This window comes from Pleurodeles waltl, chromosome 4_2, assembly GCF_031143425.1.
Source record: "Pleurodeles waltl isolate 20211129_DDA chromosome 4_2, aPleWal1.hap1.20221129, whole genome shotgun sequence".
In the NCBI taxonomy this organism is placed as follows: domain Eukaryota; kingdom Metazoa; phylum Chordata; class Amphibia; order Caudata; family Salamandridae; genus Pleurodeles; species Pleurodeles waltl.
In genome coordinates this window covers 693,391,188-693,409,150 of record NC_090443.1, presented here as the reverse complement: position 1 = coordinate 693,409,150, position 17,963 = coordinate 693,391,188, and the positions used below count along the sequence as shown (strand labels likewise).

General features: G+C 40.6%; 1 protein-coding gene across 1 annotated transcript in view; it reads right to left on the bottom strand.

Moving 5' to 3' along the window:
• Window positions 1-17,268, bottom strand: part of LOC138293204 (vitellogenin-A2-like) — a 64,719-nt gene extending 47,451 nt beyond the window's left edge. Inside the window, exons 1-13 of the mRNA XM_069232292.1 lie at window positions 17,229-17,268; window positions 17,083-17,103; window positions 15,156-15,307; window positions 11,443-11,694; window positions 11,163-11,324; window positions 10,930-11,078; window positions 8,944-9,094; window positions 8,693-8,850; window positions 8,437-8,602; window positions 5,873-5,998; window positions 4,129-4,347; window positions 780-1,003; window positions 569-666 (exon numbers count right to left, since the gene is read on the bottom strand). Coding sequence (XP_069088393.1) covers window positions 569-666; window positions 780-1,003; window positions 4,129-4,347; window positions 5,873-5,998; window positions 8,437-8,602; window positions 8,693-8,850; window positions 8,944-9,094; window positions 10,930-11,078; window positions 11,163-11,324; window positions 11,443-11,694; window positions 15,156-15,307; window positions 17,083-17,103; window positions 17,229-17,268 — 1,918 coding nt within the window. The remainder of the gene's footprint in view (window positions 1-568; window positions 667-779; window positions 1,004-4,128; window positions 4,348-5,872; window positions 5,999-8,436; window positions 8,603-8,692; window positions 8,851-8,943; window positions 9,095-10,929; window positions 11,079-11,162; window positions 11,325-11,442; window positions 11,695-15,155; window positions 15,308-17,082; window positions 17,104-17,228) is intronic.
• Between the last annotated feature and the right edge of the window lie 695 nt (window positions 17,269-17,963).

Sequence of the window (17,963 nt, the reverse complement as noted above, 5' to 3'; positions counted from 1 at the left end):
CATGGTGTGATTACCAAATAAGGAACATGTTGTTTCCCCAAAGTGAGCAGTGGAAGGATACAGGCCAGCCAGCCACAAACATGGCAAAGAGGCTGTATTCCAGGGGAAGGACAAACACAAGTAAAGGAATGAAAACCCTTAAATTAGAATTGAGGAAATAAAAATAACAATAAAGTCAACCAATGGAAGTAATAGTCATAGCATTTAGGGTAGTCCACAAAAGGTAGTTCACAACCAGACAGCTGAAGCTCGCAAGTAAAAAGCTTCAAAAGGTGGTCAATCCAAAGAGCGGGCATTAACTTGCTGAATTGAATATTTAGGTTACTAGAGACATGGTTAAAGACAGGTCTCCATGCCAATGTGACTGGCATAGTTTGTACTCTGCATGGCTTTAATAACAACGTCTGTATTTTTCTGTAAGCTGTAATATAAACACGTATCATAGCATAATTAACAAAATGTTATATTGGCGGTATTCTGGTAGTGGCTCAATGAACACAATTAATTCTGAATCTATATAAACAAAATAATAATATGTTTAAGAAACAAAACATTTTGCTTTACTCACATTTGAAAGTGTCGACGTAGAGAGCTTTGCTGTAGCGATAGCTCAGGCGATCGAGCGCCTGATTGAGTATCTTAATAGCAACACTGCAAGCAGCAGCCCTAAGAGAACGAGCATGAAAATAGTCAAAATAGAAACACATCTGACAGCCGCAGTAAGATACCGCGTGCAACACAAGAAGCCAACTGAGAGGCCGAGCTCAGACCGAACTTACAGTGAATGGAGCTCTGGGGATCGGCTTTTGGACAATGACTTCATGTGCGAGTAGGTGAAACTTGCGAGCTGCATGTTGAGTTTGCTCTCCTTCAGTGCAACGTTAGCAATAGTTGATACCATAGCAAGACCAGGCTTAGTTTCAAACAGGACCACGCAGGCGACCATGCGGACTTCAGAACGGACCCTACGGTCCATGAAGATCTGGAGCAGAATGTCCTGGACCTGTAGTCAGAAAGTATTGTGTTATATTGACATGTACGTCGATTTAGGTGATGCAGCTGTCTTAAGTGCCATGGTCGTCTTTGCATGAACAAAATGGTTGATTAGTAACACAAAACAAACATAATGCGTTTGATTTAAAAAGTTTTCTCCACGAGTAGATGTCACTTTCTCCTGGAAATTCAGGAGCTACTTAGTAGTATGCCACACCTACTCACAGAAAATCTTTGTCAATCAGGCACAATGAATGTTGACACTCAAGTATGTCATGGTCAGGACAATGCAGACATTTCAGTGCTCGAGGCAAGATAATATTTTTCAAGAGTAGAGAGCCATGTTCCCCAAAATAAAGGCAATTGTTTAGGGTCCTCTTGTAATTTGGTGACCACTAGCAGCTGGCCTGTAGGGCTGCTGCTGTGTCATGCCTTAAGGATATACTAATCCTCGGTAGTGGTCAGCAAAATCTTTCCACGTAGTTACTTCCATTAGGAAGGGATAGCTAATGGCAAGTATGCAATGAAGACATATTGACAATGGAGAAGTATTCAATACCTTGAACAATGTCTTCTTGATCATAACCCTTCAGGGTCCACAGAGGTTTACAGACATTGTGCTGGTTAAATAGTGAGTAAGGTATGTGGTGTAGTACACCTCGGCAAAGGTACACAACTATAAGCATTTTTAGAACTAAGCAAAAAAACTATTTTAGCTAAAAGAACAAAAAATGTTAAAATAAAGTAAAAATAGACTAGCTTGTCTTTGTGATTTTGTTAATTAAATAACATTTCCTATTGTTATTAGTTCCTCAGCTGGAGTTCTGAAATTCAGGCGCTGCTCCTCTGCTATAGTGGAGGAGCACCGTCTCCACCCACCCTGAGCAGCAGCAGCTGCAAACCTTTTAATACAAAATGATAAAAACTATGTTTCTTATATTTTTACATTAAAAGGGGCGGGGCCACGAATTGTGACGAGCACTGATGGGAAGTACACAGCACTCCCCCTGATTGTGCATGTATGTTTGGCTGGTGGTCTCAGCCCGCCAAACACACATGCATATTAGGCTCTCTCCAGCCCAGCACTGTGTTGCCGGGCTGAAGAGAGCAGGCACAGGCTCCCAGTCTACCTGGGCACTCCCAGCCAATGCTAACACTGCTTTGAGCAGCGTCAGGATTGGCTGCAGGGCAGGCTGGGAGCCTGTTCCTGCAGTCAGATGAAGGAGCGGAGCAGTAAGGTGCAGAATTAAGGTAATTCTTTTTTTTAAAAATTGTTTTATTTTATTTCTCCCCCCGCCACATGCCACCCCTTTTTCCTCCCACAAGCTGCCACTGCTGAAATTAGATATTCATAGGTAAACAGGTGTAAAATTTGCCTCCTAAATATTCAGCATCAAACATAGGATTTAGGTTAGATGACTGCTTGGTTTAATCTCTCGCTGCTAGGTGGGATTATGCTTGAGTTTATAATTTGTGATTGACATGAGGCGGTACAAAAGGATGGCCTTTAGTGGGCACCAGCCCACACTAGCAACAAAGACTTGTTCTTGATGTCTCATTGGACCTCTAGAGGTCCAGGAGGTACCGAAAACTTTCTTGCTCAAACAATGATTAATGGCTAATAAACCAAGTCACAATTTATGCACTCTTCAGCATGGTCAAGAACCTTTGTTTGGTGCTGTTTACTTTTCAACACAGACCAAAACCATCAGTGCCCACCAGGTGCATGAAGCAAAGGGAACTGAGCACACACCCTTCATGGTTTTATTGATACAATGTGACTCATTTGGACTTGAAAGGAATCCTTTCTAGCACCTGCCATGACCACCAATAAATGGGGCCTTGCTCATGCTATTGTGATCAGGAGGTACCATTACAGGCAATTCAAGTCCCCCAATAGGGCTCGACTAGACATTCTGGCACTCTGCCATGTTCCAGTAGGCTGTCAGTTTGGGGGGTTGTTTTTTGAGCAAGATGGGTCCCCATGACCCAAGCAAGCCCCCTTCGCTGCGCACTAGACAAGACATGCAGGAGTGTGGGGCTGTTGTGAACATCTTTACCTGTGCGAGTTTTAATTTCCAGTCTACCCGCGTTCCCTAAATTATTCAATAATCAAAGCTAATTAACAGTGGCGTAGGGTAAAAGACACTCAATTTGGGCAATATGGCTTTAATCGTATAGTATGATTTTAACACTCAACAGAACACAGTGTTCTATGGGAAATTATAGCTAACAAATATAAACACTCAACAAAGTGAATACATTTTTTTATTTTATTTTATACTTAGAAAAATACTGAAATGCAGTCAATGCTACTCTCAGTAAACCCCCTTGGATAGGGATTAGAATAAAACATGTACCTAGTCCCATGCTGGGTCCGTGAAATTCAAACAGCTCAGTACTTTGGAGCATATGTTTTTCTATGGTCTTTAGTTCTATAGTTTACATTTTTGGTTCTTCATTTCTGTAGTCGATTTTTTTGAAGATTATGGCTCTCATTACAATGAGAACCACAGTGAAATCATTGAAATCAACCACCGGAGAAATCGATGCACTCAAACACAGCAGGGATCAGAATTCATTAGGGTGAGTAACTAGTAACAGGGAATGACATGCAGCTTTTGGTGCTTAGTGCTCCAAATCTACATTCCTGCACATTACTGAGCATTAGCCCCCTAATACGTTTCAATGGGCTTGATGTGCCGAAATTTAGTTGGGGAGAAATGCAGGAGTATGATGTTAACAGCTGAATTTATAATTCCGGTATGTGCAGTCACATTTTCGCTCACAATGAGGGCCCACATTTTTATACGGAATAGAGCAGACATTTCATGGTCGTTGTGCTGGATTGCTATGCCTTCAGACACTCAATTATTGGCAGATGTTTGACGTGAGGACCCTATGCCTACAGGAGCCTGGTAATACCTGAGCATTCAAATTCATATCCAAGAGAAAAGCCAACCCCAGTGATCTAGAACTTCAAGCAGCCAGCAAACAGATTTCCTAAGATCATTTTAAACTTCCAAAAGTGTTCAACAACAAGCAGAAATCGACATTCAAACCACATTCAGCATCTTAGTAGGCTATTAAAGTGACTATCCAGTCCTGGTTTGACTAGGGTTTGCAGTTCCTTACCCTTCGTGGATCCTCCTTGGCCATGTTCCTGAGGGCCATCACCGCATCAGTTTGGACCCTGACTGGGAGCTGGAAAGCGCTGGAGGAGAACACTGGCAGGAACTTCTGGATGCGCTTGATACTGGCCGGCTGTCCTGCATTTGCAAGAGCCTTCAGAGCCAAGGACATGTCCTCTTCATGGGCTTTGTTGGCTGCCTCAGCAGCGAGAGTATGCAGAGGCTGGAAATGACATATGATGCATTTATTACATTTCAGACTAATGAGGAATGTTATGATATGTGTGTGTGTGGGGGGGGGGAAGGATATGGTAGAAACTAATTTCCACTTCTAATTTAGGGTTCAACTAGCAAAACTGCTTGCAAAAAACAGAAATGTACTCCACCAGAATTAGCCCTACATTTAGAATGTTTTTGGAATGTTTAAAGTACTCAAACACATAACTATTTTTGCATGTACAGGCAGCAGTGGCCACCGCAAATCTCAAGGGGTGTTGTGGGCGGGTTGGCAGGAAGGGGGGGGCATGTGGCAATAAATAATAATTTAAACAGATCAATAATAGTAATAAAAAAAGTATCTTTCCATATGCAGCCAGCCACCTCGAACTCCTCCTTTGATGGTGTCCCAGCATTTCCTGGGACATCAGCACAGGCTCCCCATGCAATCCTGGCACTGTCTTCATGCTATACCTAGCATGAGAGCAGCACCAGGATTGGTCTGAGTGGCTTGGGCTGCCGCTCAGACACTGCGTTGGAGCCTGTGCGGTTTCTCCAACTCAGCTGTGTACACAGCCGGGTTGGAGAAACCTGAGTGTGCATGTTAGTTTGGCTGGCCTAAGACTGCCGGCCAAACTAACATGCACACTTAGTGCACTGACTCCACTCCCCTATTTCCCCCCTCCCATGGACCAGCCCCGCTTCTCTCTTCTCACACTGGCTCAGCTGAGCCAGGAACTGAAATACAAAATGAAATATCATTTTATTTTTTAGCTTCTGACTCTTTGCCATTGTGAAGGAGCCGTCCCTGGGTACATGCGTACATTTCTGAATCTAAACATGAAGCAAAAGTGTATTTTCACTCTAACACATTTCTGTTTGATGATGATGGACTGATGATTGATGGTGGAGTACACAACACATTTACATTGTATTGTATTTATTTCTGCTGTTGACAAAAATAAAACCTGTCCATTTTCGGGTAAGAGATTGTCTGTACATTGCTGATAAATGCCAACACCCTTGTATGTTTATGGATGTTCAGCAACCTCCAGAACAAGAATTACAGACACTAAATTTCCAACTCTGTGGCAGGATGTTTTGTGAGCAAAATCTTACCATTTCTGATTAGGAGTCCACTAGATCGGGGTTTTGCTTTCACAAATTATGTTCTGTACACAATTAGGTTGGTATTATGTGGGAAAATCCTTTTTTGAGTTGGGCCGTAATGTCTACTTTTAAAAAACAAAAGTCAAGGATGCGGATCAGGGGTGCCCCCATTCAACCAACAGTCAATGAATATGTGTGAGATATGGGGGACCGAGGGCCCCTCTTCACATTCTGCAGAACGGCCCCATCATTTTTCGTTACACCACTGTGGGGGACATGGCTTCCCGCCTATGGACTGGTTTGTGAAGCACTTTCCCTTGACTCTATTCTCCTCTCCTCCTAACAGTGCTGTAAATGTGCTGAAGAAATGATGCTGCATTTTTCGAACTCCAGATACTTTTCACTGAACTGCAGACACTCACCTCAAGTGCTTCTTCAGGACACACTGATCGGGATGCGCAGTACTTGTTGACCATGGAACCATAATGAAGCATGGCCATCTTGTAAAGTTCTGGATGCTTCTGAATCCTGGCATCAGTCACAAAATCCTGCAGACAGGGTTAGCAATAGTTAACTCCATTAGTCCACAGAAATTGAATCAAGAACACCCCTCTTAAAAAAGCATTACGTTTCTAAACAAAAGCAATGACTGGATATTTGAAGACTGATGTGTGAAGCAAAACTGACAGATGTGTAGGTTTTGCAAAAAAGTTTGTCAAATGATGCACTATGAGCAAAGAGTTAGATAGATCTATTAAAAGTTGTAGGCAGAGGTCCTCCATATGTGCAAATGGTTCAGTTTAGAATTCAGGGGTCTCCAACCTTTTCCTTAATAAGAGCTACTTATCCTCACTGAAAATCATCCAGATCCACTACTATTATTAGTATTGTAGAGTGACCACATCGGACAAGATTACATTATTCACCACCATATGCAAGACTGTCAGCAGTAATCACCTCAGAACATCACGTAGGGTTGCTAGCTATAATATAAAAAAGTCTTTATCAATTTAGAATACCTCTACATAGGTAGTACAGAACAGTCAAGTCACAATGGGCCATATGTACAAACACATTTTCCCATAGACAAAGAATGAGTAAAACCCTTTGATACATCTGGCCCAATGCCTCTGGCAAAGGTAAAAACATAAATAATACCTCTGCCTGACTTTGCATGCTTTATCACTCAAAAATTAGCTTTAAATATAATTTAGAAATTAAGCAATTTTTCTCTAAACATTACTTTATGAGTTCTGCAGTTACACACATTTTCATCTCAAATACACTGCTCAGTTTAGGTACATTTATATATATACACACACACACACATATATTTATATATTGATTTAACTAAGCAACACATTTTAATTTAGAAGTCTGTGATGCACACAGGAGAGCTACTTGCAGGTTGTTGGAGAGCTACCAGTAGCTCACAAGCTACTCGTTGGAGAAGCCTGGTTTAGTTATTACCTCATTTCCCCTGCATCATTTGACTTTACAAACCTGCTTTGGGGACTCACTATTCCTCAGAGACTGTTTTTTCTTGCTATGTCTGCTCCCCTCTTTCTAAGGGGCATCTGTACATAACAGTGCCTTTGGCCTGAGTACATCGGTAAGGGTGGTTGCAGTCATACCCCGCACAATGACCGCACCAACCATCCCTGGGATCCTCACAGAGTACTGTCAAATTGATCCTGCTCAAAATATTAGTGGCAGCCATCCCTTTGTGTCTGTGAGCCAGATTAAGTAAAGCTCCACGCTGGCTTGTGCTCCCGTCCCACACTACATATCTGGGTGCGCAGCACCATATTGGAAATGGTGCAGGGTAAGTTCCATTCACACTGCATCCAGTTCACACAAAATGCCACCTAAACTTGTTCTTTAGGTGAAGCAGCTTTTGACAACCACTCTGGATGTATTTTTGTGGTGAAATGATAGCCTTTACACTGAACAATGGTTTTACTGTGTAGTTTAATACTAATGAGTATCAGTGTTACTGATTGGGGTAGGTTTAATGAGCCACTTTCTTCTCCCTGACAACAAGGTGGAACATTATTTACAATTCTGCACAACAGACACCTACCACATTTGTGGTAGAAAATACTACTCCAAAATAAAAGAGGGTTTTTCATCAGACACCCTAACTAGTATTGAAATGTATTAAAACTTTATTTCAGTTGACAATTGCAGTAAAGAAATTCACACCTGTTCACAGTCTTAACGTATATGCACCCACTCACTGTACACACTTCATTTTCTATAACATTCGGCCCGTCTTTGTTTTGACAGCTGTTTACCTCCTTCACATACTTTCACATATAATCACAATTATAATTGCTTCACCTGACCACTGCTATGTGTGCTCTGCAGTGAGGCCAAGTATTGGATGCACGTTTAAGAGCCCATTTATGACTCACTGACAGGTGCTGTGAGAAATTGGTAGTATTCGGCCCGAAGTCCACAGCTCTCAATTGTGGCCCTTCCACATTCTGAATTCACTCATCTACATAGGAGTGCTTCTAAACACATTACACACAATAAGTGAATAAAGTGTGTTGCATGAAAAAAACTATAGAACACCACCATCCTGGAAATAGCAAATACTCTCAGGGAATGCAAGAGTAAGCAAAAGGTTAACAGTAAACAGGAACAACTTCACTGTTCCCAGGTTGAGCAAGCAGTGTGGTTTTTGTTGGCTGCAGCTGTTGCCGTTGGTGGGAAACAAGGATGGGTGGGCAGGACATTTACAGATGTGGCACCTGACCCACCAGTTCCTCCCTCCAGTGACAATACTACAAATTCACGTCCTCATGCAGAAAGATCTGCTTATTTAGTGAACATTCTGCATTCTCAACGTGATGACAGTAAGGAAAGGGAAGCACAGGAATCCTTTTGTTTTATTTGACTGATGGCTAAGGATACCAGGTACAAGATGTAGCATGTCCATTAAAGTTTAGCGCATGGAGTCCTAAAATGATGCACTTACCGCAGCTGTCTGCAGGGTGCGGTGATCGGCCTGTGTGTACTGCATGGCGAGGATAATGGCCTGAATGCCTTCAGACAGAGTCATGTCCTGGTTGTGAATGCTCTGCGTAATAAACTTCAGGGACTCAGCAGTTCCTGCCACAGGGATTGCATTCAGCAGCCAACGCCTAGAGTCAAGAGAACAATTTGTCAATACATTGGCTGAGCCGACCATAGGAAATGGGTTGAATCACAATTACTAAAAGAGATGTTATTACCTGTACTGAGGTCTTGAAGCAAACTGTTTCCAAATTGCATGAATATTTTCAGTGGTAGCTCTACGCAGAAACTGGGTGAGTTGAAGGAACCTGGCAGGTGCCTCTGGGTGGACCTCTTGTTGGTTGTTCTGCACTAGATGCTGAAGCGTCTCCACAATCTACAGTTGATACAAATGTATTCACAGAATATTAGCATGATTTGTTAGCCTATGATACTAATATTTTAAGGATAAATACAGCAAACTTTGTACCTGAGCTTCTGAGCTTCGGCTTTTTGTTAAGTGGACAGGCATCTGCAGCAGTTCTGAAGCAAAATGGTACTGAAGGTCTCCGCGATTCTGCAACTGCGTCTGAGGTGCTTTTACATTATTGCTTTTACTCTCCACCAGGGTGAGCACTTGCCTAGAAAGCAATGGCGGAAAAATGAAGTACTAAAACTAAAATATGAATATTTCAATATGTGGTAGGCTACATATAAACAATAGTCCTTTAAACTTAGGGATTCATATACTGAATTTGAATGAAACAAAACACGTTGCATGCTCTATATCAGTGGTTCCCAACCTGTGGTCTGGGGACCCCTGGGGGTCAGCGAAGCCTCCTCAGGGGGTCCACGACTGCTTAGAAAATTAAAAAACATTAGCAGATTAGGCCACCAGCTTTAGGCAGACTCAGTGGGGGTTCCCTGGATTCCAATAATGATTTAGTGGGGGTCCCTGGGTTCCAGTAATGATAAAGTGGGGGTTCACAGAAGTCAAAAGGTTGGGAGCCACTGCTTTATATTAAACTCATAGAGAATCATGTGTAGATGCTCACAGCCCTCTGTGTGCCTGAGGAAAGTAATTGCAGGGCTGAGTTTAAATTGCTTATGCCCATAACTTTGACAATGATTAAATGAATCTATTGAATGGTGAGTTCTGGCGACTCTCTAGCTTTTGTTTATGTCTCCTTGACCTTTGTCAACCTATTTATTGCTTTCATTGTTTTGCAAAATTGTTAAAGGAAGCCTGTTTGTATAACTAGTGAGTGTTTTATTAGTTGTTATGATGCTGACAAGCCCATTCCAGTATGTTGGAACATTTTATGCCTTTTGGGTTAGGAGTCTGCTTTCAGATCTTCACACATTTTGCTTGAGAGATATCACAACTGCATTCTGTGAGAGCCTGTTTCTTTTTAGGGGGAATGAGTGGTTAATGAGATTTATCGACTGGAGGAGAGGGTTAATTTTTCTTTTGAGAACTGATAGCTTAAGTTACCAGGCAGAGACAGCACTTTGACTCCCGATACGATTATTCCAGTGTGATAACTGCAGAAGGAGCATTCTTTTCAGTAGCATAATGTAGAAGTTGGCAATTGTAAACAGTGATGTGATGTTGTGTGGAATGCATTCAGAATTTAGCCAGATTTAAAGACGTTTCCTTTTTTTATATATTGGGATAGTTCCTAATCCCACCGGCCAATTGAATGGTCCACTGTTATCAGGAACGAGGATTTCATTCTTTGTACCATTCAGAATGAGTTAGACCTAAAGCAGGTATTGATGTGTTGCCCCGTTTTGTGTGTATGTAAGTAGACCACATATTGTCTGACTACATTTGAAACTGTAGCAGATAGTGAAAAATAACCCGAGTTTGTGGTTTCATAAAAATGTTAAAATAAAAAGAAGACAGTAAAAAATTACAGTAGGAACCCACATAACATGTGTTTTACTTTCAAGGGAGTCTTGATGACTGTGATTTGAAACAAATGAATGAGACCACTGAAGGCGATACCAGTGACTATTGGGCCAAGATACACCTTCACAGAATGTTAGGCCAGAAATTCAGAGGTAAACAAGATCAAGGTGCCTGCTAGCAAACGTTAATACACAACTTTTCTTAGCTTCTATTGTGGCTTTCTATACATTAGTGGGCAGTGAGTGGGCCAAATTCTTGAAATATCAAATTATACCTACAGTCTTGCTTCCCTCAACACCCTTTCACTCTTATTTATGAAAGTCCAATGTGCGTGCCAATATGTGTGTCTACAAACCTGAAGTTCCTACCACTGTGACATCATCTCTAAAACAGTTTCGTCCTACTCACAGATGTTGCAGTCATTATAAATGACGACAGTTTTTTGATTCACACTGATCCATACTGTTGATCTACATCTAGCTATTTACCCATTACAATTCACCTTGTGATTAAAGAATATCATTTATGTTAAAAATGTGATGGAATGCCATGCCTGCCTACCTGGCTTTCATGACTGCAGCGCCGTAGAGTTCATAGAAGGGAGAGTAGTGGTACACCTGTTCAGCAGTAGCTTCAGTGACGAGAGTGCCAATATCCTTCTTCTTCAACTTGTAAGTGAAGGTAGCAGTCCCCCTCAAGTTCTTTCCTCTCTGTGGAAGACAAGAAAAGTTAAGTTGTGACCACTGAGAATTAAAAGTTAGAATGTTATGACATACACACTGAAACAGGCCTACCTGTTGGCAGGTCCTGCAGGTCTCCATGTACACCATACCAATGTTCTTCTCTACTTTGTCATGGCAGTTATTGAGATCCCTGGATTTGATGACAATGATTCGATCAGCTTTCTTGTCTTCTTGGATGACATACCTTGTGTGGCAAACACCAGTGACACCGACCTGTGAAAAACAATACATTTGATTAAAAATAATTTTTTCGAATGTAAAAAATAACAAATGTAATTTCTTTTCCCCGAGCAATATGCCTATACTTTAGTAGAAACTGATAGATGCCAACCTCCTGTAAATCATACACGTTTTGGTTCTTCTTGATGGTGAGCTGAAGCATGTTGACAATTCCTTTCTGAATGTTGACCACAGTTTCAGAAACATCTTCTGGGGCATAAAACGCTCCAACACGTCCATTGCTGTACTCAAACTTCACTGGTCTGGTAAGCTGAGCTGCAAGAGCCTGGGTAAGCTTTGAGGACCGAGTAAATGGATCCTTGGGAAAGATGCCATTGTATTCTTTGATTTCTGGAGCTATGATCTGCGAATCAATGTAATGTCATTAGGGGGTTTTATTGGTACGAACATGAGGTACTGCAGAAACACTTACAAAATAAGTATTGCAATTTTAAATAAACTTGAAGGTATTGTAGAGGTATTTTATATACACATACACACATACACGCAGAGAAAGAGAGAGAGCGAGAGAGAAAGAGAGAATACATAACAAGTAACTGTAATATGGTCCAATATTGTTTGAGGGGTTCCGGTTAATGAAATCATAAACAATTAAGCCAAAGGCCAAGTGGTTTGTAAATGTCACCATAACATAGATTGACAATTTTTTTATTTTTTATATTACATGATTAATTTAGGCTAATTAGACTGAAAAAGCTGTTGTCATCAAAGTGTACCTAGCGATGGACGCTGGTTGGAATTAAAATATTTAGATGTTTTTTACTTTTCATAAATAAATTGTTCATAAATCAAAGGATTGTGGTGATGGACAGTGGATATATGTGATTCTTCGACTTCAGTGTTTACCGCATAAGTATGAGTTTACTGCAATAAAAAGCAAGTTTATAGAAGGAATGCTTGAGGTATTCTCAGGTGATCTTTTAAGGCTGTGCTCAACCTATCCTTTTTTGTCCACTATTCCACTAAGAACAGGCCGCTATGACACTTTAGACATAAGCAAATCAGTCTTGGTCCTGCTCCCAAACTGCCAGGCTAGGTCCCCTCTAGGCGCGAGCACAAGCAATCCCAGCCCAATTTCGGCCTACTTAGACCTCATTAGTGAGCTGTAGCTTGAGTTTTCTGTCACAGTCAGTACATGACCCTGTAAGGTGAAGGCCAAATAAGGACTAATTAGGCAAAAACTAGTATGAGGCTGCCTTTGTACTCACTCACAGTGGACGTGTTCGGGCAGTTTGGGCTGGACTGTTTGTGTTGGTGCAGGAATAAGGTTGAGTTGTATATGGTGGCTGCTATGAGAGGTAGTATGCCACATAATTACCAGTAGCTAGGATCAATTCAGCCATTTTTCTGTTCACTGTTTTGTTTTGCTAATTATAGATATCCTGCATTTGCCACATAAATTACAGATTTCATAAAAAAATGTTTTTACTATGCCAAATGGATGTAAATAATACTGCCAAGAATATGCTGCCTAATTTAGCCTTATTCCACAATATTTAGATAACCTTGCTGAATATTTTCGTCTTTCATGCCACATACTCCTGCCAATGATCTAGGTATGAAAAGTTGTTTGGGACCGACATTATGATGATGAAATCCATATTTCAAAATGAACTTTAACTTATTTTCTGTATTTCACTGTACCTTTGAAATACTGAGTTTTATAAACTACATTTAATGCAAAAACCACACCCAAACATGTAAATCGTACATGTTAAACCCTCAATCTTGGATGTGAAAGATGCAATTAGAGATACAATACACGCGAGCAAATATGTACATATAAATATATATTTTTATGTATACGTAGACACACGTGTAGACACTTAAAAACCACAGTTACATTTCAGTTATGTTTATGAATTAAAGCCAAAAACGCTCAAATTTGCAAGTGTTTTGTATTCTTGTCTGTAAGATTATTTACGGCACTTACATTGCATCTGTCACATTAAGGGCAGGGTCATGAGCACTGCATTTGGTGTGTGAGTTATGACTGGCTGCTTTTTGTTTGAATTGTGGGTTGCAGAGCTAACCCTAACAGGTAAATTCAGGATGTTTTGGGTGTTGCTTTGCAACCGTAACTTTGTTGTAACAGTGCGTTTTTTTAAAGTGATTTCATAGTTTTTTTAAACTGATGGTAAAATGTTCTCACCGAATTAAAGACATACTTTTACTTTAACTGTAGTTTTTTTCAGTGCACACAAAGTCTGATATTCAATGCCACTTTTACTCTTAAAATGAGGACACATGCATGAACTGTGGCACTATTGATTTGTGGTATGCAGATATGTTTGGCTTTTGCATAATGTTTAAGTCCTCTAGGTGAGATTATATGTACCAGTCAATACAAAGAGCCAGCAGCAGTTTGCCCCAGAGGTTGCCACTCGGCTGAACTGTTCCTTCATACAAATGCCTCCAGAGGAAAGTCTTTACTCTCGAGGGGTCTCCGTTACCTTTCAAGAGGCCACACGCCTCGGTCATTGCACCTCATTCGTCATAAGGAGGCGGTATTACTGAACATCTTTTTTTTAGATAATCTGGAGACCAAAAACCTACCAATTAGGTTGTTTGTAGTATTTCAGGAGACCAAAAACAGTTCTCAGTTTTGGTTAGGTCTTTGTGACTGCATCAAACAATGAGCTACTATGAATGAAATAAGGCTTCAAGTCAGCATTTAAAGGGACCCTTGACTACATATTTTTTATTTCTACATTTCTAGAACATGTACTTTAGCTCTAGTGGGCGTCGCATCACTATTTATGTGTAAAACTGTTATTATGGATGCAAAGAAGTTATAAAGAGTTACTTACTACAAATAATTAATTCCAGGTGTGTACATATCCAGTCACTAGCGATTCTGCAGGAAATGTTTCTAATTATTCATTTCATGTATTAATCGGAATTAGTCTCGATTCTCGAATCGAGTTCTTAGGCACCCCTATTGGTTTGTAACTGCTTTAGTGAATCGGGTGAATCAAATTGTCTTCATCCGGTGTATATTTCATTTATGCTTATAGATGGCAGCATTGAGTCATCTTCAAGCGTTTATTTTTCTGCTTTAAGTTTATGAATCTTTTTTTTACAGAGCTCTAGTTAATCTTTTTATAAATGGGAATGACACACGTAAACCTCCCATTTTATCCTCGGTGTTTATTCATTTCATTTATGTATTTTATGGAATGATAGCCACTCTTACCTACCTATTTCCTGCTCCCTTTTCCCATTCTTTATTCTTTACACTATCTATTTACTTTACTCCTTACCCTATGAATTTATTTCCTCGCCAATATTTGCTTAGACTTACTTATTTCTGTTACTTCGGTTTAACTAGCCCGAGGTACTTATATCCCGAGGTTATTGAAACGAAAATAATATGTCACCTTATAATCACGTACAATGAGTAACAGAGCAAGAAGTTCAGAGTCAAATTGGGAGTGTTGAACTTTATGTCATCGGAATTCTCAAGCCATGAGAATGTAAGAATTTAAGAACTGCTTCTGATTAACCAAAGTAACAGGTCCCCACATAAACAGTATTGATCCCCATATGGGCCTTTGTTCACACTCTGTAGAGAGCTGATGCCAAGCTTTGCACTTTGCAGAAATATACCTCTGCATAAGTAACTAATGTCATCTGCACCTGCGCAAGTAGGCAGCACATCTCCAGAGCAGGGGTGAATTTTGACATGTTAGGAGACTTCTTTATTGTTCCCGGATTCAAATAATGAATGCTATTTTTTTCTTTATCAGATATGCTCTGTTCTTGCAGTCTGCCGAATCAACCTGTAGAATGAGTCCCCTTTACCTTGAGCAGATACGCCTTCTGTGCGAATCCGCTGATCTCCACTTTGCAGTTCAGTTTTATTCCAGCTCTTGCAAAACCGCTTTCGGGCAGTCCGTTCATGATCAGGGCCTCATAGTTGTAGATATGGGTCTTGCTTTCACTAAAGGTTGGTTCTACAACAAGAAAGAAAAGCAGATTTTGCAAATGTTTACTTTTTGTGTAAATATGCTGGACCAGTAGACTTGGCACCAATGATCAATCAAAGTTGCAATGGGGTGGGACGGCGGAGGGAGGGGAGGGGGATCTGGGAGCTTCAAACCTCCTTATTTCAAACGGCTTGTAAAGACTGAGTGCCTGCTTGGGTTCCTAGGTAGACTCAAGCTCTTTTTTAAGATTTACAGCAATGGTGACACTGGGGCAGCTGTCACAGCATTTTTTGCATTTTAGCCTGTCCTAGAAGGAAGACTTTTGGCTTATAGATGGCATAGGCTAATAAATCAAATATATCCTAACCAGATTTTGTCTGCACCATCCAACCTTCCACAGTATGACCTCTACTCAGATGTAATTTCACACAGGTCTGATGATCCATGTCTAGTCAAAGCTTCCTTCTTTGCAGGGGAAGGTGAGGAAAAAAATACTGAAAGACATAGCAAACGAATCCCACCGTGTTCAAGGAGGGTTGAGTTGGATTTAGTGTTCGCACAAGAATTTGGTTTTGAAATTAGGACCACATCGTTCTTTTGAGGCACGATTCCCCGAATATCAAAGATAAATACTTTGAATTTTGCGAGTAGGTGTTAAGAAAAAGTCATGAAATATTCTAGTACGTCTGTATCAGGCCCAGTGTCCAGCAGCATTAGTTCTGTGCAGCATGAAATCATGTATGTGCCTTAAAGAAAATGATATTCTACTCACTTTGGTCTGTTGGTGCTTGCTACTGGAATATTTCTTCTGACAGAAACACATTTATTCACTTTTGTCCCACTAATTTTTCAAGGCTAGTTAGCATTCTTTCTTACCCAAAGCAAGAGAGAATCCTGGACAGAGGAGTCCTAACCGCCTGCTTCAGGAGAAGCTGAGGGAGTGTTACCGGAGAACAGAGGTGTTTTTTAAAACCTATCTTTCACATAAGAGACAGCTACTCCTCCTGAAGCATTCCCTGTTTTGGGGCGGGAGATCTATTCATGGCAGTTAACTAACCCCTCTGTTATGTGACCTCCCTGCAACTCAGGCCATAACAGCTAGGGGTGGGGTGAGGTGGGTAGTTAAAAGCCCTTGGGCCCAAGAATAATGCTTATTGGGACTATGTTACAGATAAATGGCCACTTACAATCTTTATGTCCCTGTTAGAAATCATTCCTCACACGTTAGACCCTCACCTTAATGGAGCGCATGTTCCAAATCTAAAAAAAAGAAGTTGTCTTGCAACAGCAGGAAACTGATTTCCATGTACTGAGGCTGGTAACTAATTGAACCCTGCCTTGTGGCTTTGCTAAACTTTGCTCCTGGAACTTTCTATTACACTCAGTTTCACCAACTTCATCTTATTCAGAAAAAGCACTCTATTTGATTCACCTTGCCACAGAAATCAGAAGAACCAGAATTTTAGGCATGCTGTAGAGTAAATCACAGAACATTTACATACATGTATTTCAATCTACTTAGTCATTACTTCTATCCGTTTGGTACCAAGTCACTTTTGAATTCAAAGTCAGCATGGCTTCTTTTGAAAAAATCTCTTTTGAGGTGGTAAAAAGCAGGGTTTTGATGATTGTTGCTTGCTACCCCCACTTCATTTGATACACAACCTTCCCTGTGGGTTACATGCTGCACAAGACGTCGCCTCTCTTCCTATTTTAAAAATCTCTATTCTTGAAATGCAAAATAAAGAGTGCAGTTCACAGTTTTCAATGTCCTCACAGAAGTACACGCAAAGTAGGCTTACCATAGCTGTACTGCTCACTGCCTGCAGGACAGAAAAGAAATGGATATGTGAGAAACAGCACAACACTTCATCAACACAACATCTAGTCCACTGGAATTTCTTCTGGGGAAAGGAAACTGTCCCAGAGAATTAAAGTGAGAACTTACCCACAAGGGCTATCACAAGAGCTAGGATGATCCCCCTCATGATGGTGGTGAATGTAAATGAGGGGCATGCTTCAGCTTTTATAGTACACAGATGCATGGTAGGTAATTGCCAGCAAAGATATCTCAGGCCAATGATTAACTTTCTATTCCATTAGTTAAACATTATTTTGGCAACCACTTGGATTCTGCGTTTTTTGAGCAACCTCATACCTATTTGCTTGTAACATGGGTTACTTTCCTTAGTTGATAAGAAGTATCTAACCTTGAAGTATTAATATTCACATTCATTAAAAACAACTGCACTGGATTCCCTGTAGGAAGTGAAATTAGGGAACTAAGAAGTCCAGAATGTAAATGAGAACACACAAAAATTAAGAAAAACTGAGGAACTACAGGTTCTACTCATTATCTCTCTGTCTGTCTTCCCGCGTCCCCCTATTTGCTTCTCTGTCCAGTGATCAACAGTAGCAACTCAGTATTGATGGATAAGTCGATCAGAATAGCATTTTGCAAACATTTGGAACATTCGTAAGTCTATAGAAAACTTTCGAGAAAGTACACATGGAGATAAGATTGATCCTGGAACACTGTATGCCATTGAGCAAGAAAGTGAAAAGTTAAAATCTTTAATCCAAGTGTTGTACTTCCAATACACATTTAATGACACTCAAAACGCTGTGTAATTCAACACCTTATATACACAGAATGCTCATATTTACTCCACCTAGTGCATCT